At 43.2% G+C, this 20,080-nt stretch overlaps 1 protein-coding gene across 1 annotated transcript; it reads right to left on the bottom strand.

Moving 5' to 3' along the window:
* Window positions 1-65: 65 nt before the first annotated feature.
* Window positions 66-19,564, bottom strand: sestd1 (SEC14 and spectrin domain containing 1). The gene is made up of 19 exons (XM_022740558.1): window positions 19,353-19,564; window positions 17,421-17,490; window positions 17,176-17,284; window positions 15,683-15,773; window positions 15,445-15,558; window positions 10,208-10,321; window positions 9,986-10,080; window positions 9,771-9,826; window positions 8,643-8,714; window positions 7,928-8,085; window positions 4,966-5,088; window positions 4,594-4,788; window positions 4,290-4,404; window positions 4,025-4,190; window positions 3,602-3,683; window positions 3,379-3,501; window positions 3,074-3,265; window positions 2,811-2,914; window positions 66-2,295 (listed from the first exon to the last, which is right to left on the bottom strand). Exons 2-19 carry the CDS (start codon window positions 17,488-17,490, stop codon window positions 2,010-2,012), a joined length of 2,265 nt encoding a protein of 754 aa, XP_022596279.1. The 5' UTR covers window positions 19,353-19,564; the 3' UTR covers window positions 66-2,009.
* Window positions 19,565-20,080: the final 516 nt, after the last annotated feature.

The raw sequence follows: 20,080 nt of genomic DNA, 5'->3' as shown, positions 1-20,080 counted from the left end.
TAAGCATTTTTTGTAATTAATATAAAAACATAAAGCAGATGAAAAAAAAACCCATCTCGGACAGCAACTTTAAAAAGCTTCTTTATTTAGGGGATGAGGTCATACTGATGTCATTGTATGTTATTGGACTGAATGGACAGAGAGCAAGACGTAGCATTTAGCGGTTACACTTACAGCAGCAGTTAATGGTCAAAAACAGCAACCAATAACAGCAAAGTTGGCTTGAAAAAAAAAAAGTCAAATAAATAGAAAAGGAATCTCTTATTCTGATGTCACCATATCGGCAAACCAGTCCCAGTGCACCCGCTCTCTCTCTCTCTCTCTCTACGCTCGACCGCCAGCAGAGTCAGAGGTCACCTCAGTCTCTGTTGTCAGTCTGGACCAGAGCGAGCAGCACGGGTTGGATTTCCATCATGAAGGCAGAGGGTTTACTTAGAGCAGCAAAGTGGTCGGAGCCTCTGGGTCCTTGAAAGGTTTAAGCACCATGGATACGCATGTCATAACTGCTGTCCCAAAGACCATTTCAACAAGAAACAGGCCTAAAGTCCAAATTAAATTATAAAGTCGAACTTTATTAACTTATCTCTCCTTGGTTAGTGTTTACACTTGTGTATTTATTTGGTCAAATCAGTAATTGCCAAAATCCTCCTGTAGAGTGCAGCAAATGCCTTTAGTGCAGTGAGTGTAATCGAAGTGTTTGCAGCAAAAAAAGTGGATTATCCTGTAAAATACATTCACAAAGATAACACTACGTATTGTTTTACAGCCAAAGCCTGGTGTATAATCCACATATCTTAGTCCAAGATCAAAATAAAACTTCCTATGAAGCAGGACAAACACAGCGCTGAGTGTGTGAGAGCTGCCAATGGCAAGCTAGGCTACCTGTCCTCGACTTTCCACTCGGAATACAAACTCAAAAAAGGTACAACATTGATTTAACGAATGCCGAACAAATTTCAGCTCGACTTTTTAATGAAGACTTGCGAGGGGATTTCACAAATAAAGTAAATATTTGACTTTGAGCCAATTGGATGTTGTTTTTTGTTGTTTTGCAATGCTCTTTGGGACTTGTAGTTGACTTTTCTCCTCAAGTTGCTATAGAAACAGTCTTACATCTTTGAGTTTTTGTTGATGAAAGCAGAAATTTTTTTTTTTCAGCTTGTTTGTACTGGTGATTCATCCGGGAGAGTTTCATGTCCATCCCGGTGTTGAAAAGCTCCAACAGACAGTCACCTGAAAACGTCTGAAGATGAAATGTACGGGACTGTTGATGCAGGAACAGGATCAGGTCACTGCACACCTGATATGCTGAAGCTCCGCCCCTGGAGTTCCTGTACTGCTACTAAACACCAACCTCATCTTTTGTTAGCGGAGGCAAATAAAAGGCGGCGATGAAGCAAGAAAGGAGAGAAAGTCGGAAGAGGCACAGACGGAAACTTTAGTAACCATGTGAGCACCATGGAAGCTCCGCCCACTTAGGTCAACAAGCGGCATGCTGGGAGGGAAGGAGGAGGAGGTGTTTATGTTAGGCGTTTTCTTATCCAAACAGGTTATTTTTTTACAGTCGATCATCATTAGAGCATCCAGAGACACGAGTATTAATTATTCCAGTAAATAATTCCAGTATTTTACATTTTTGATCCCACAGGTCCCGTTAGGAAGGAAATCTACTGGATCGCTTAACGGCAGAAAGAAAAAGTTAGAGGGTACTGTTCTTCCAGGGCAAACAGTGGTAAAGCTTTCACAGTTTCTGCTGAAAGGAGTGAAAGCACGACGGAGAGACATGTTCATCCTCTTGAAGGAAGGGGAGGCAACAAGGCTGATGGGTAATGTCGTCTGATGTAGAGAAATAGCAGCAGTAAGAGCAACCTACTGCTGCAGCGAGACAGAAACGACCAATCAAGGGCTTCATTGGCTCAGGGGACGACAAATCGCAGGTCTCGGTGTAAACGAATCAGCAGCCCTTCATTAACAAGCTTCATTAAGGTTGCTCGGTTTAACCTTGTCCATCAGCAGTCCTGTGTAGCTCTCTCCAACTCTTCATCTTTCTGCCCCACCTCCTCCTGCTCCTCCTCCTCCTCCTCCTCTTCTTGCTCTTCTCTCTCGCTGAGCTCCTCTCCGATCACGTCTAGCCGCGCCTCCTGCCCGTTTCGCACCTCCCCCTCCACATTGTCGTCATTATGAAGCCTCGCCTCCTGCAGCTGCAGCCGCCGCTCCTCCACCAGCAGGAGGCGCTCTCTGACGCCCTCTGCTGCCGCTGCTGTGTCGCTGGGACTCCCGAAGTACTGCTCGCTCCTGAAACGACAACAATTTGACTTAGAAGTATGTATTATATGAAGTGAGTGTGTATGTGTGTGTGTTTGTGCATTAAACTGCATTAAATACAGAACAAAAACCCGTTAAGACAGTCACATTATGGGGACTCGCCTCCTATGTGAGGACACAAAGCTAAAAAGTGAAAATCATTAAATTTTCTTGACTTTTTCTAGACTGTAAGACTAATCCATATTTTTATAATTACAATGGATAAAATAAATAAATAGTTTTTGTTCACCATCGTCCGCCACAGGTCAGCTATAAATCTCTAAAACCCCACAGTACACTACCTGCTCAGCACCAAAGGGCAGACAGACACAGTTAGAGACTCGCTGGTGAACACAGTGGGGCACTGAACTCAGGATAGGGTCGGGGTCAGGCATGTAGTGGTTATAGTTTAGGTAAGGGTAGATCTTCCAGGAATGAATGTCAGAAAATTCTTTGGTAAAAACAGGCTTGAGTGTGTGTGTGCGTGTGTGTGTGTGTGTGTGTACCCATCGGGGAAGATGACAGGCATTGTCAGTCTGTCCAACAGGGTTTTCCCAGAAGAGTCGACTTCATCCAGAGACTCCGCCTCCACACATTCCTGCTGTAACACCTGAAACACACGTAGTGAAGGTACAATTATATTTTCAACGTCTGTGTGGCTGCAACAGGGTGTGAAGGTGCGTGTGATGTAGATTTCCACAAGCCGACTACACTGCTTTTAATCCCTAGCCAACGTCAGCTGATAATTTTGACAGTCAGTCTCTCTCACCCTCTCGGCGGCGGTGTGGAATGTCAGGGCCAGCTCCAGTCTCTGTTGCCTCTCTTCGGCGCTGACGCTGAACTGTTTCCAGACTCGGTTGAGCCTCGGCAGAGTGTCTCCGGACGAGCGCGTCGTACAGCGAAGGGACTGACAGAGGACGACGGTCGCCTGCAGCAGCTGACGGCCGTAATCGTAGGTGCTCTGAAGGAAGACGGAGACAAACAGATGATTGTGGACGTGAGCTACTAATCAAAGCTGCCCTAATCAATATTTTTGCATTAATAATGGATGAAATTAGTCTGGAAGTTTCTCACCTGAGCCACGTCCACAAACTTCCTGTGTTTGTCCAACATGGTCCTGGTCTCTTGAGACTCGTCGCCCAGTCTCACATGAGTCTTCAACAGAGCGTCCAGCAGCTCGCCAAGCCACTCTACTGCCTGAACACACACATACACATGCACACACACAATCATCATCTCATCAATACAGGAGGAACATACATGTGTGCTCATGTGTTGTTGCTGTTGCGTGTCTGACCTGTAAAGCATCTTCTTCACACTTGAACAGCTGGACCATCTGTAGCATCTTCAGCCTCCTCACGTCCACCATGTCCTCACATCTGTAACACAGACACACGCTCTTTTCATGGCTTCAAACAAACAGCAGAACCTAACGATGGGAAGTCCTGCTACAACGAAACAAAATAAAACACCATTCTGATCATTTAGCTATCAGCAAAGGTGGGGTGCTTAAAATGTAAATGGCTCATCCTCTGTGGAGCAGGAATAGGTATGAAATGTGTTTTACTCTGAGTGACCAGAAGAACATGGGCATCCTCTGCAGCCTGTACAGGTGAGAGTTGTGATTCACACTCTCTCAGGAGTAAGATATAGAAACAAAGACAGATCCAAATCCAAGAAAAGAAAAAAATAAAAATAAAAAAAAAAAGGAGAAAGTAACCTCTGCTTGCGGAGCTGCATCTCGTCCATCACGGCCTGGATGTGCTGAACGTTGTCCTGCTGTTCTCCAGCTGGACTCTCGGTTTCCTCCAGAGTCCACGACGGCTGGCTGCACATCTGCTCCAGCAACAACGACCCCTTCTGACGCAGAGAAGAAAGACCCGCCTCTGCACGGAGGGGAGACGGTGAATGTCACAGAGGAACGTTAATACACCCAGCGGTTAATGTGTCACTGCTCTGCCACAGGCTTATATTAGAGCACGAACCGACAGTCTGCAGCTTCTCCTCCAGAAGTTTGAGGTTTTGTTGAATCGAAGCTCCGTCAGCTGGAGCCACGTCAGCACAGAGCATGCCCAGTAGACCGTCTAGCTGCTGGGACAGCTGCAGAGACAGACACATCACATACACAAGTCGGCTTCATCCTGGGATTTTTTAGGTTTTAGTTTGTACTTCGCAAACAGACCAACTATTGATACAGCAGTTCACCTCCTGAGGAGCCCCTTAAATTCCAAGAAATCACATTTTACATTCTTTCTCCTTTGATGGAGCGAGGCTAACGGTGTGTGTTACCTCCTGTGTGGTGCTGTGGAAGCCCTGCGCCGCCTGCAGGACGTTCTGTCGGTTCTCCAGCTGAGCCGCCTGTCGGTAGCAGACGTCGCTGAGCTGCTGCTGCAGAGACTTCAGCTCCGCCACTTCCTCCTCCTCCCCGGCACTGAGCAAGGCAGCAATCTGTTGGTTCAACTCCACGTACACCGCAAACCACTCCTGTACACACACACACACAGATACAAAATTAGCCCAATGCTCACAGTGAACCACCAGTGTCAGTAAAATGTCTGATGATGGAAGCATCAAAAGACAAACTGCGCTCATATCTGTATTTAACCCCAGTTTTCCCTCGTCACATGATCTTGTGCGTGTGTTTTCATCGTGTTGCATTACACTGTGCTGGCTCTCGATCTCCTCGTGTTTCTGCTGCAGGGCCTGAGCCGCTCGCATCGAGTCTCCGATCGCCTGATGAGTCTTCAACAGCTCTGAACCCGGACCCTGCAGCCACGTGACCACCTGAGAGAAAGACAAAGAGGAATCGCTGTAGACGGACAAATTTAACCAATTAAAAGACCGTGTGATCTCCTTTGGAGGGAGAAGTGGGAGGAACTATTTCTTAAGTAAAAGTGCCATTCATTTTCTCTATAGACAGTACAGTACAGTACATGAGAGGAACAACTGTACTAGAAAATATTCGGTTCTTGTCTGATAAAAAGCTGAGTGTACAAGCTTGTGTATATAAAACTGTAAGGTGAGAAGTCAACCACAACTCCCACAACTTGTTCTGCAAACACCGACAAGAAGCTGTGACCAGTCAGCTGTGACAGTGTGACAGAGAGCCAGCATGCACACAACCAGGAGCCTGAAATTGAAGCAGCTAAATGGAGTTCAGCCATGATTCATTTTATTATTTCCACCAGTGCTTTTCCTACTGTGGCATGTCAAAATGTCAGCTGTGAAAAAGGCCTTTTGGGAGACATATTGTTGTTTTAACTCGGCCTAACCCTTCAGTCTCTGTGAATCTCTGAGCTGCAGTGCAGCACAGCGACCAGCAGGAGGCTCTCAGGCTCCACTGGTCTCCATGTTGAAGTCCACATCACATCACAGTCAAATCAAGATTTTCTTTGACATTGACTTTGCATAAATATTTTCTTAAACAGTTATAAACAGAATTATAAAAATCACTATCATCCTTTTTATCCACCTTGTATTGTCCTCGATATGTTTTGGCAACACAAATATATTCACATGTTACAGTAAAGTAAGTTTAAATAGAAACATGAAATAGAAAACTGAAGTTAAACCCAACAGCTGATCAAAGATGATGAATTGGCTAGGAGTGGAGGCGGAGATCTTCTGACGTTTAGTCTCTTGTGTGGGTAAAACTGGATCCTACATTTTACCATTATGCCCACATCTTTCAAACTCCGTGACCCAAGTTTATGTCTCAACAGCTGCTGTTGGAGAAAAAAGTCCAGGTCTGGGCCAGAGTGTAAGTCTAGACCTCTTCACCAACACTTAACTTTCTACAAAACTGCACTTTTACTGGAGTCAAAAAAGATTAAAAAAAAAAAAGAAGTCACTGGAGATGGTCAGAGTCCAATGCAATAGAATTTATTCTTTCACAAGAACAAAAGTGAGATCAGATCCGGATCTGAACTGAAGACAGAGCGCCGCTGCATCAAGTATAGTTCCTTCTTAGGATTCTCCACCTATTTTCTTAAGCGAACCTATCAACGCCATGGGAGCAATGGTCTCCAGCCCAGCGTGGAATTTCCCCAAACCGGGCCTGCCAGGGCATAGTAGTAGTGCCAGGTGCCCAGAAGCCTCCTGTTTATCCCCAACCTGGGCCTCGCTACAGCTCCAACACCACTGCTCCCAGGGCCCTTCACGCCATTTAACAAAAAAAAAAAAAAACTTTATTCCCTCCAGGTTCTATTCCAAAACAATCCTACTTCACTAAAGGCTGGTTCACGTGCAAATCTAACCTCAGTTGTGAATATAGCTATTTCATTGGATTATAGAAGTTTAACATTCAGTTTATACATAATGTATAATAGTAATAGTATATTTAACAGCCGCCTGTTCAAAACGTGAAGGTAAACAGGTAAACTCAGCTTCATGTGTAAAATCAGTGGAATGACCCTTTAATCTTCACTGACAGACATGAGTCTGAGAATACTCTGAGAATAAAGGGGGAAAAATATTGTGTCTTTATTTATTCTCTTTTTAATTTTATTGAATTATATAGTTAAAATAATAATAAGTGTCTAATACAATGATTATACTATGATTTTAACATATAGTGTACAGTAACATCTGGAACTGTCTATCCAGATGTGTGTGGGCCAGTATCATGATTTAATTGTATTTATCAGGTCAGTGATGCCTTCAAGAGCTAACACACACACACACACACACACACACACACACACACAGTTCGATCCAGAACTAGGCCAACCCCCCCACCTCAAATCCTCCAGGCTAGCGACTGACATGTTGTGGTTACCATGGCAACCCCAGGCTCATCTCCAAGACATTGGTGTTACCCATCAGCCCCTGAGGCTGCTAGAACCCCATTACCGATAGTATTTTCTGTCTCTACTGAGGAGCTGTGGAGCAGTGAAGCTGCTCACTGACTCCGTTTCTGAGGGTCAAAGGTCAAAGGCTGGATGATAAAAGAATCGAGGTCACACACTTTTAGAGACTAAGGAGGCTGATTCTGTCACTGGACAATGTTTCCAGAGAGTTGTGAGCGTGTGGAGGACGTGTTTACAGATCCTGTTCAGACATGAACTGTTTGACTTGTAAAGACGCTTTACACAGATGGTCAGAGCGCCTTGGAAAACATCTGTGTAGTTTGAAAAAGTGTATGAGCAGCAGTGAACATGATTACGGAAATAATTTGACATTTGATGTCTTGATGAGAGTTAGTGATACCTCTCAAGTGTCTGTCCAGTAAGTATGAAGTCACAGCCTGTAGCTAGTTAGCTTAGCTTGGCACAAAGACTGGAAACAGAGGGAAACAGCTAGCCTGGCTCTGTCCAAAGGTAAAAGAACACACCTACCAGCAAATCTTAAGCTCACTTATTAACAAAATATATCTCCTTTCTTTCATCTTCAATTCGCACATAAAGTCCTGTACAATATGATGTCTCAGTTATGTTTTAGTCTTGCTGCTTTTTTGCAGGAAAAACAAACAAACAAACAAAAAGATGGAGATGTAATCATGATTCTGGCTTCTGGATTTTTAACTTAACAGACAAAGTGCTTCCCTGCCATCCACAGGCTGCCCAGGCTATCCAGAGCAATTTGGTCTTCAGTGTCAGTGTGTGTGTGTGTGCGTGTGCATTACCTGCATGACCTTGGTGTGGATCTCGTCTAGCTGGGTGCGTTTGTTTCGCTGCCTGCAGAGCTCCTGGTATCTGGTGTACTGCTCCCTGAGAGAGTCCAGCAGCTTCATCACCTGAGGCTGAGCCAACAGCTCCTCCTCCATTGGACACCAGGCTGGACCTGCAGGTCAGAGGTCAGAGGTCAGAAAGAAGACCTGTGGGGTTACTGTCCAGGACGTCTCCTTATCTTTGGTGTAATCAGACAAAAGACGCCTGCACTGACTCCTTTTCAGGACATGAAAAATATCAGTTATATCAGGTGCCTTCAGGTTTTGCTTGCTGTGAAACAAAACAATAAATAATAACAGTGCAGTTTCTTGCCAAATACATTAATGTGCTATGGTTTTGGGTTTCTTATCTGTGACGCAGTATCACCAAGGAGGTGTCTGATCTGTCCCACATTCATTCTGCAGCATCCTGCTGATGTTACTCGTCTGCTGCTTCTGAGGACAGAGACGCTACAACAGAGTCTCTGTGGACTGTACCCTTATACTCTACTTCATACTGTAGTAGCCGGTGTAGTACTCTGGAGCAGCCGAAGGACTGCATTCAACCGCCCATCTCCAACAACAACAGTTCAGAGAGAAATAAACAAAACTTTCATTCAACTTCATTCATCCATCTGTCTAAGCTGGACCAGCACAGTCACTTCTGGATGACTGACAGCTGCTTCCTCACCTCCCTGTCCTCCTACTCCTCCCTCTGAGCCGTTGAAGCGACGCTGCTGCAGCTCCGACAGCAGCTCATGACCTGCAGACAGACAGGCAGACAGGCAGACAGACAGACAGACAGACAGACAGACAGACAGACAGACAGACAGGGTTGATTTGAGATTTAACTGTGCTATAAAAGCATGTGAAACAATAATTCATCAGCGTTTGTGTACATGCTGTTACATCATGAAAGGAGCTGGTAGAGGGAGGAGGGTGGTACCACAAACAAAGACTCCTTTCACCTCTGCCCAACACACAGACACAGGCTTGCTCAGTACAGTGAACACAGCCATCCATCCATCATTCATCCAACCATCCATCCATCCTTAGTCTCTGTTTAGCTCCAGGTCTTAGTTGCAGCAGGCTGAGTAACCAAGACCACCTCCCGTCCACCCACATCCTCCGGGTCAGGGTGAGCCCAGATACACCGACAGGAAACTTATTTTGTTTGCTTGGATCCACGACTCCAGTCTCTCAGTCACTACTCAGAGCTCATGACCACAAGTGAGAAATATTTCAGTAGCTGTGTAGTTGTGTAAACAGTAAGTTTTTTATCCCTCGTTTTCACTGCACTCAAGGGCGAAAAAATATTTTACAAGAGAACAATCTCGTTAACATGTGGCTGATTACGTAAGGATCAGTCACTCGGCCTGCTCTTGCCTGCAGCCGGTTCTTCTATTTATTTTTAAAGCAAAGCGTGGACTGGCACCAGGTTACATCTCTAGAACTCATCGTCCCCTCACATCTCCTGACCAATCACTGCTCCTATTTTCATGCTCCATTCATTCCAGTTAAAATAAAATGCCTGGGCATTTTTTCCACTCAACTGTGGAGTAGTTCGACATTCACTATAAGATCTTACATGACTGGCGACACTGGTTTTATTATTTACTTGTTCTCTGTGCCATGTGCCTAAGCCGTTCTTGTGATTTATCCACAATTATTGATCCTTTTTATCTGACTTTTCGTCGGCCTTTTAACTGTCATCTCAATTTGCCGTCTTTGAATGTGCTCTGACCTGACTATCAGAGCAACATGTAACATTACCATCACGTTTACACAATGACATGCAGGTCTGAACGATGATATTTACCGGTCTGAAGGACAGTCTCAGGGTCAAAGGAGGGCAAGAGGGCACAGTCAGCTGATCTGCAGAGGACAGATAGACACACAGCTCTGGATTTCATCTGTCTACTGTTAGTACACTTTAAACTGTAATTGTGAGCGTGTGTGTGTGTGTGTGTGTGTGTGTGTGTGTGTGTGTGTGTGTGTGCGTGTGCGTGTGCGTGTGCGTGTGCGTGTGCGTACTTTTCCTTGTCCACCGTGCTGCTCTTGTCACTGTCGTTGATGATGGACAGCTCGTCCAGCAGTGATGTCGACTCCTTGGTAAACTTCTCAAAAACCTGCAACAAACAAACAAACAAAATACAAAACAAACTGACTCAGACCTGGTGCCAGGTTACCACGGCAACAAGCATTTTAAGTCATAAAAGTATGAAACACGTGGATTTATTTAAATAAGATAGTGACCAGTCTCTTGTTGAGCCAGTCGTTGTGGTCGTAGTCCAGACTTCCTCCAAAGTCGTCAGTCAGCTGACAGGGTTCAATGTAACGCGTCAGCTTATTGGCCGACACCAGGATCACCTGACACAGGGCACAGACACAAAGCATGCAGGGAGCATATTAATCAGACAGCAACAATAATGGGCCTCATGAAGAACATTTTCATTTTCTTATTCTGAATCTCTGCACAAACTTGTCGTGCATCGCTCGTTTCAGGCTGATGAACGCCACCTGTTCATGAGGATCTGCGCGTTCAGGAGATTTTATCATTTGATTGACGCCCCTAAAATTGCCATATAAAGCTGCCCGTCCTGCTCGGTTTGTGAGTTTCAATCACAAAAAGAACTTGACACTGTGGAGGTTCAGGAAATCAGCAGACAAAAACATTAGAGTCTGTATTTGCATTAGAGGAACCAAAAAAACCCAAACAACAAACATTAGTCAACAAGGTGTCATCAGACACACAGAGAGAGCGGTTTAACATAAAGAGCTGATAAAGCTAAGTGGTCCATGACTAATGTAAGAGATGGAGTCTCTGAGATATCAGACGAGTGAGTATTACAGGCTACAGCAGCTGATGTTACACTATCATGTGCGATACACGTGTCATGTGTGGATGACATGTGTTGGACAGCGTCCTGCGTACAGCTGGCAGTGTGAAAATGTTCCTTACAACTGAACTGTATAAGTTATTGTGACACAATATGGCAACAGAAATCATAAAATATGAAGAAAAATAGCAGATTTGTAAACTGTCAAAATATGACAAATATGATGAAGAGAATATTAATTTAGTTTTTTTTGTTATACATTTTACTTTTGTTAATTTAAAACTCTAAATTGATTCAGATAAAAGTCATCATGATTCATATGTCAAACAAATGTTTTTTCCCCTCTGTGGAGACGGGTAGACTATCTGTACATGACTGGTCCGACAGGTCTGAAAATCTCGTAAATTTCATCCTTATCTAAGAGTAAATTCAGAGAACAACAAAACCAGTTGAATGCCACAAATTCTCTTAAATCACTTGTACCGTGCCACTCGAGAAAGAATCTGTTCAAACACGAGGTTCTTGCATTCAAACTGCGGCTTTTACGATATGAAATTTCATTCAGTTTAAATATAACACAGCGCTAACTTTAGTTTATCTCTAAATCTCTCTGCAGTACACATACACCCGCTCACAGTAAAACTTAAGTGTAAAAGAGACAGAGACAATGCCAACACCCACATCCCCTACACTACATTAAAGAGTTCATGAAATGATAGAGATAGCATGAATAATATGAAACATTCACAGCTGGTATTATTCTTATTAATTTCACATTAAACATATCAATATCACTTATAAATTGTGAAATAATCAGTATATAATCTGAGCCGTGAAACACAAGAATACGGTTGAGCTAAAGGACAGTGAGGAACAAAACACTGAAATGACAAATCAGACACAATCCCTGTGTTGACCCTTTTGGAAAAACACAAACAAACATCATATACTGATGTTGTCAACGCAGCAGTAGAGGAAGTATCTTCTATAAGCTTTTCTCTAGATGCCTGAAAGCCACAGCTGGCTGTCACCAAAAGGAATCTTTAGGTGTGGCAAATGTTTCCAGACTGAAAATACTTCAGGGCATCCTCTCACTGGCTAAAAAAAAAAAAAAATCACCCACAGACACTGTCACTGTCTCAAAGAGAAATGTTCTGGATATGATAATTCACTTTAAACCTTTCTTGAAATATCTAAAATTGTTGAATTGTCTATTTAAACCTTCAGCTCCTAACTAGGTGATGACTGAGGTGATGCAGCTCAGACACTGGAGCTATTGGTTGATGACATTTTGGGACATGATTATAGTCCTTGTTTTCTAAATACTGATGAGTCACTGCAGTCAGAACTGACTAAAAGTTACTTTTAGCCTCTTTATACAGAGGTTCTCAAACTTTTCACCGACTCATAAGCCAAACTGTCGGGACATTCTCAGATGCTTCATACGTACCAGCACTGATCAAAGATTATATATCAAGCATTGCTTCAGTCTCTCAGCTAAACAGACTTCTTGGATCACAAGACAAACTTCTTCTGAGAGCACTTTCTAAATCTGGAGATAGAGCGTTCAGTGTTCATGAAGAGCCTGTGATCTGATCTGAGGTTTTACATCTTCTCCGAAGAAAAACACACAAGTTTAGCTTTAACTACAACATTTAACTATGTTTAACATTTTTTTGTGTGTGTGTACCTGTATGGACTTACACTTGCTTTTCTGGTCTTACTGACCACTCAAAGCGCTTTACAATTCTTGCCACATTCACCCATTCACACACACATTCATACATCACAGGCACACACTGATGGAACAGCCATCAGGGGCAAAGTGGGGTTCAGTATTTTGCCCAAGGACACTTCGACACGCAGACTGGAGGAGCTGGGAATCGAACCGCCAACCTTCTAAGTAGCGGACGACCTGCTCTACTTCCCGATGCTGCACATATGTTTCATCCCATTTCATTGTTATATCACTGCATAAAACCCTCTGAACAACATGTGTATGAAAGATTACTTTACAAAATAAATCTGGACAGTCAGACAGCTGGGAGTGAGTCTGTCTGCCAGTTGTCGCTGCAGCAGATGCTGTCAGAGATATTGGACTCAGCTCAGTGTGTGTGCATGTGTGTGTATCACAGGATACTTTGGGGACAGATTTTAGACAACAGGCTGGTTTATTGTGGAAAGGGCTTTTGTTCTCAGTTGGGAAAAAGATGTGAAAAACCTTAATCCTAATCTTAACCTCAGTAGTTAAGATTAGGGTTAAATTAAGGTTAGCAGCAGGATTAAATCAAGGATAGCAGTAGGGTTAAGATTAGCGGTAGGGTTAAGTTAAGGGTAGCAATAGGGTTAAGTTAAGGGTAGCAGTAGGATTTAGTTATGGTTAGCGGTGGGGTTAAATTAAAGTTAGTGGTGGGATTAAGTTAAGGTTAGCAGAAGGGTTAAATCAATCAAGGTAAGCAGTAGGGTTAAGTTAAGGTTAGCAATAGGGTTAAGTTAAGGTTAGCAATAGGGTTAAGTTAAGGTAAGCAGTAGGGTTAAGTTAAGGTTAGCAGTAGGGTTAAGTTAAGGTTAGCAGTAGGGTTAAGTTAAGGTTAGCAGTAGGATTTAGTTATGGTTAGCGGTGGGGTTAAGTTAAGGTTAACTCTAAGTGTTTATGGTTAGCGTTACCCTCCAGGAAATTAATGCAAGTCTATGTAATGTACCCAAAGTTGACTTAGAACATGTGTTTCTTGTGTGTGTGTTTATTTAAATGTAAGGTCAGACTTTAGAGCAGCTGTACGACACACACCCCACTGTGACATCCACACGCACACACGCTCCATAGTTAAGATGAGTCACATTTCAACACTGTCCCAAGAATCTCCCTCCCAGCAGCTGTGTGTGTGTTAGGAGAAGAGTGTAAGTATTAAAATAAAGTGAAGAAGATGAGCACTCAGACTTAAACAACAAGCTCAATCTCAGCACATTTTCTTTCAACAAGGCACCAAAGAGTTCTTCATTCAAATATTCAGTATCTAAACAAACTACATGTTTAGGAACCCACAGCTCAAACATTGACATTGTGAATTTGACTCATTCCTTGAATCAAAACTGTTGCTGTTCATCAGCCGACTCTTACATGTCGGCGCGGCCTTGAATGCACTAACAGGGAGATTTTTCTCTAGCGGTCTGAGCCAACATGGCCGCAGAAATCTGGGTCACAGTGACTACTGATCTCTGTCGGTAAAACCATCTGTTGTAATACAGGAGGAAGCTGGCCGAAAATCTCTCTCTCTCTCTCTCTCTCTCTCACACTCACTCACTCACTCACACACACACAGACACACACACACACACACACACACACACACACACACACTATCGATCCTGGCTCAGGTTTCCAGCAGCACTCAGGACAGTTAATGATGCTCAAGGTTATTACAACAGGCTCAGTTCGTCTCTGTTTGATATCAGGTAACGGCACAAATCGGGAGTGTGTGTGTGTGTGTGTGTGTGTGTGTGTGTGTGTGTGTGTGTGTGTGTGTGTCTGTCTGTCTGTCTGTCTGTCTGTCTAATACTAAAATGTCCTCATAACAACAACAGAAAAGAGGCTTTCCGAGCAGCCTTTCAGTGCAGTCAAAACATAAACCCCTACAAAGACAACAAAAACAACGCTAGTTCATTTCATCAACACTGAAAGAAGCTGTTAGTGTTTGGGTAGAGGAAGTCATTCAGAGGGAGCCAAAGTCAACAATTAGAAACAAAAATATGGACCAGATTTCTCAGCATCCGACAGCAGCATCTGTAATGTGGGATACCACACGCAGCATGAGAGTTCAGGGAACAAATAATAAAAGATATTAAACATTTAAAAAGTTTATAGAAAAAAATAAGAGATCAGAAGGGAAACAGTGTTTTTGGGCCGACCAGCTTGTGTGGTCCTCGGCAGGAACCTGGAATCAGCACCAAAGATTGTCAAAGACAAACAACAAAAAGATCAGCGCCGGTTCTCCCATTGTTCTGTCCCACAGCTGTAACAAGACTTCTACAGCCACGTTAGCAGCTCTGTGCGGCTGCACTTCAGCTCAGCGCTGCTTTCAACTAAATCCTCACAAGCTCACAGTGACACCTTCACCATCTCAGCTTAATGTATCAGCACAGTCATATTTGTAACAAGAACTGGAAAAATTATCCAATTATTAAAAGTGTGCGTGTGCAAAATGTACATCAGCAAAACATTTCATTGCAATCCAACAGTCCCCTACAGCCATGCTGCAAGCATGACTAAATTACACAGTTGGCTCCACTGTTTTTTTAATGACACACTGTATATAGTCAGAGTCTACAGGGAGAAACGTGGCACCACAGCCTCCTGAGGTTCTTTAAAGTTTAGGTTATGGAAAGCCTCAGATATCAGGTTAAGTTACTGCAGTGGAAAAGGGAACCAAACCCCACCCCAGCGTTCTGGACTGTTCCTGAGCTCAGTTGCAGCTTTCACACTTAAACAAATGTAAATAATTCTTTTTTAAAAAATGGCTTCAGATCGAGAAAATCTCTAGTTAAATAAGGTGTTCTTTTCAAGTCAGGTACAAACTTTCAGAATCCACAAAGACCTCCATCTCAGCACTGGAGGGGTGAGTGAGCATGAAGGAAACTTGAAGCTGGGAGACTCACCTCAAAGCCCAGGCGGTCTTTCTCCTTCCAGAAGCAGAAGTGTGTGACCTTCTTATCCCAGAATTCATCTGGCTTCACCACGCAGACCAGCGACACCTCGGCTGGGATCACATTCTGAAACAGCATTAATAGCATCAGCTGTTAATTGTCAGGACAAGGTAACACCGTCATGTAGAGGAATTACTGGGCCTCATGTTTCTCTGTACTGGGTCTGGAGCGACGTTAAATGTGTTTGTACCTGCAACATGAGCACGACAGTCTTCACAATGTTCCACTGAGACTTCCGTCCATCCACGATGACGGTGAAACCTCGAGCCTTACACTTCTCACTGAGAGAGAGAGAGAGAGAGAGAGAGAGAGAGAGAGAGAGAGAGAGGGGAGGCATTTTATAGAACAAAAGATATGATTCAAACTATGAACAACACACATCTACATTCACGTACAGACTTTCCTGCTCAAGTGTGCAGCTTTAGAAGTGCTCAGAGTGATGCATTAAAGTCCAACTACTTAGACTGGAAAAACGCGTTTCCAAATCAGAGGTTAGCTTTTGAAAGCAAACCATAATGATGTCGACTGGCAGATTTACTTAACGGATAATTCCGGTTAACTACAACTTGAGGCTTGTTTTTGTAGTATGGGATATCGTCTTGTCAGTTATGATAACACTGCTGTTGCCAAGTTGCTGCTGTGTTCTCACGTCATATCAATTGCTTGTGAGTACAACGTGAGTACAATGTAATCATATCCAATATCCAGAAAAATACGGTGCTGGGCCAAATATAAGACACTTCTTTTCTCCTGGAAATGATGTTGAAAAAAAGATGGGATCATATTAAACTCAAGGACTGGACATTTACGCCTTCATGAAATCAGATATTCTTTGTTACGCCAGCTTCTACAGAGAGTGTTGCATTATGGGTCGTATGCAGCACTGATGTTTTTGAAGCTCATTTACAGTGTATTTTTTTAGAATTAGTCCACTTTTTAAGGTTTTTATGAAGCCCAGTTTAAACTACAGGAGATTATCACAGGTTGCGTAATCTGTCCTGGAGGAATCACCCCAACATCTTCATGCAGAAGTAAAACAGATGAGGACCTCAAAAAGAAAGACAAGTGCGAGTCTGTGGCTGAAAAATAAGCTACACAAACATAGGACGACTCGTATGAAATTGTTGTGTTCAACAAGTCATGGTCAAGGTCACAATTCTTGTCTCCCATTGGAGAAATTTGTCTCAGATATAAGGAACTGCTGCGTAAAAGCATCACAATGAAACACGTGAAACAAGACCACACATACAAAGACCAGCCTGATGAAAATAACCATGTAAATGAATCAGAAAACCATCCACTCTGTTAAAGATGACAACAACTCTTAGCTCACATCTGACCCAAGCTGAACTAAAAACTAAACAACACGTTTCCAGAAACAGCTGTTGGGAAAAGGAGGAGTCATCTTATAATCAGAGCGGTAAGACCCAAGTTGTAATAAACTGGAATCATCCTTTAAGCCGTTTCAAGTGCAGCTGAACAAGCTGCATTCTTACACCGGAGCCAAGACACAGAGTACAGATCCAGAAGCTCTTCAGTGACAGTTTACCTCCAAACATGTCCAAAGGTATTACCACTGAGACAAAACAGCCTTTGATTTACACAACTGCACACAGACACACAACAACAAACTGTCACTGCTGCTGCCAGCACTGCGACTACTGCACGAGTGTGTGCGTGTACCTGGGGATGCTGAGGAGGTAGTCCAGTGTGGCGCTGAGCTCCTCCATGCTGGTCTGATCTGAACCGAGGGGGATGGTCAGGATCAGACCACTGCGCCGGTCTTTGCCCCCTAAAGACACACAGACCCACAGAGAGGGGAGAAATCCGGTTAACCACCAAATGCAGGTAAAATGAGATTAAACACAAGTAGACATGTTATCTTATTTTTGTGTGTGTGTGTGTGTGTGTGTGTGTGTGTGTTTTACCGGACAGAAAGGCCAGTTTCTTCTTGAGGATGGCGAGGATGTTGGTCGCTTCCATGGTAACGTTTGACATCTGGAGACACACAGGCAAGCAATACTCAAAAGGTCAGGCTCACATTTTTTCCCAGTTCACCTTAAAACGACTCCTGTCGACTCTGGCTGTGACCCCTTTATTTATAACTGTGTTGTAAGTCCTCATTTGGTTAAAAAAACACATTCTTAAGTTAAATGGAGGCCAATATGAGGCTCAGGCAGTCTGCAGTTGCCAAATCAAGCCAAAGTTAGTGTTAAATCCCCTCTTTGTATTTCCACAGGCAGTAACACAAACACGAAATTTCATGCTAAAAATACTTGACTTGTCTAAATCACACGAGTCTACTGGTTCAGACAGTAGACCACGATGTGAGACACTGGTCCACTCCACAGATCCAGACATCCTCAGGCATAAACAGTAAACACCGGTCCTCAGGTTCAGAGTGGAAGCAAAACTCAGTATGAACCCTCGTTACTGTATGAATTGTACTGATTTATAGAAATATGACAGTCCTGTTATGGGTGATAAAGGTAACTACCTATCGGATCACTATTAAACACTGCAGCAGCACAGACGCCCCCCCACCCCACCCACTAAAGTATTATGGGACTACAGAGACACGACAGCGATTTTATGTCAGGATTTTCTCTCAGCTGGTATTTCTCCCAGCCGATTCAGATTCTTGGCTTCACATTCGGCTCAGTCTGTGATTTACTGACCATTTCAACAGTGTGTTAGCAAGCAGTCAGCCAGTAAATCAGTCAGTTTACATTTCTGTTTATTTATTGGTTGATTCAACCATACGGTAGTGAATTCACACTTGTATTTATTTCACAATGTATAATGGGGGATCTCAGCCACAAAAATGTTCCCAGTGGTTAAAATTAGTTCTGCCTTATTGCTTAATATGATTCAAGTAATGGACATGATTTGGCTTCAATCAAAAACCTATCTTTATCTCTCTTTGATTTAGAGTAATGATATGTCCATTGCTTTCATGTTTGTATCATTTCAATTTCCATTCGTTCCTTATTGCTTCTTTTTATTATAAAAAGGTCAGAGAAGATGTTTCTCAGTCATCTTAAATGCATGTATTTGCGTTTTGTGCTCTTCTCTGTGGTTTGAAGTGGGTGGGGATCTTTGGAAAATAAACATAATGCCACGTGTGCAGGAATCAGGTTTTTTTTTCCGAAAATACTTGAATTAATATCTGATGACAGTTGTGGGGTTTTACTTTGTGTTGACAATCACATCTGATCACACCACACCCACACAGTCCTGATAAAGCAGCCTGCATGAGTACTTTAGAGTTTAACTCTTAATAAATACATTTTAATTGTTGCTTTTTTAGACATTGATATTTATCGTCATTGAGGAAAAACTCAAAATCTGGAACAAGGTTTTCAGGGTCTTTAATATTCCATCATTTCTTTTACTTTGTGTTTACTTCCTACACTTACTAAACTTTCTCTACAGATTTTTATTGTTTGACAATTCTACTTAACTTTGTTTCAAAATAATAGCTTGATTAATTTTGTACAAATGTGGTTATCATTATTATCATCATGATTAGTAGTGGCAGCAGCAGCAGCAGTATTTGGGATGAGTCTGGTTACCGCAGCACCAGTCAGTCCTGCAGCAAGGCTTCGTCTTCGTCCTCACCCTCCTCCTCCCCAGCCTCAGCCTGCCTGCGGCCTGGCTACAGCTGCAGGACGGCCCGGCCCAGCTCGGTTTGTCTCGGCTTGGTTCGACTCGGCCCACAGACACAATGACCTACATTCAGCGGCTGCGGGCTGCGGCTGCCGCGGCTCAAACCTCCCTGACCTCAGACTCGATCCACTCAGTATCGACAACTTCAAGATCGATCAGCATTCAGTATTGATCAGGCGGATTTTTCTTACCTTTCAGTTAAATCTGCAGCATTTTATACTGTCCCGATTTTTTCTCCCAGTCCTGCTGCTCTTCTCCTCTGTCTCTCCTTCTCTTCTGCAGCTCTTCCTCTCCTCCTCCTCTTCCTCCTCTCGGGCTGATTGATCAACAGATACTGAATCTGTTTTCCATTCAAAAAGCACTGCAGATTTCAGCGTCCTCTCCGTTTGCTTTTAACAACAGTAGAAACACAGAAAACAGGCGGTGGAGCTTGCTGCTCTGCGCAGCCTCAGTGAAGACGAATAAATGAACTTGACTTCCGGTGAAGCGACATTCAAAATAAAAGCCTGAAGGAACCATGGTGGCATGGCTGGATGAACCTCCTAGGGGTCTGGGGGTAAAAATTTGTTTTTGGCTACTTATTGACCTCCACTGTACATTGCAGAAAATATTTAACTTTTATTTATTCATATATTTATTTTAATATTAAATATTTTGAAAATAAATAAATATTTAAAATGTTCTAAAAATGGAATTTGCAAGTACTTTATGGAGAAATTGCTTTAAAAAATACACCTCAAGGATACATGAATGAACACATAACGTGTGTTTACAAGAAACCTCCACAGGATACCTTTAATTGACATACCGTATCTGCATCAAAATGTGAACACTGAAGACACAAGCCTATCACCTGGAGTCTCTCAGGAGCGCCAGACAGCCAGACAGGCTCTGGACAACAAGGGAGGAGAGAGGAAAA

This window comes from Seriola dumerili, unplaced genomic scaffold, assembly GCF_002260705.1.
Source record: "Seriola dumerili isolate Sdu_G_001 unplaced genomic scaffold, Sdu_1.0 BDQW01000052.1, whole genome shotgun sequence".
NCBI classification, from domain to species: domain Eukaryota; kingdom Metazoa; phylum Chordata; class Actinopteri; order Carangiformes; family Carangidae; genus Seriola; species Seriola dumerili.
Note: the sequence above shows the minus strand (reverse complement) of the source record. Positions and strands in the feature narration are given on the sequence as shown.

What these genes read in the sequence shown, in the direction of transcription:
- sestd1 (XM_022740558.1), bottom strand. Translation starts at nt 17,490, where the DNA reads ATGTCAAACGTTACCATGGAAGCGACCAACATCCTCGCCATCCTCAAG. An exon ending in AGGAGTAGGAGGACAGGGAG is followed by an intron (nt 8,086 to 8,642) that starts GTGAGGAAGCAG and finishes TCTGACCTGCAG; the next exon opens with GTCCAGCCTGGTGTCCAATG. An exon ending in CCTGTCATCTTCCCCGATGG is followed by an intron (nt 2,296 to 2,810) that starts GTACACACACAC and finishes TTGTCGTTTCAG; the next exon opens with GAGCGAGCAGTACTTCGGGA.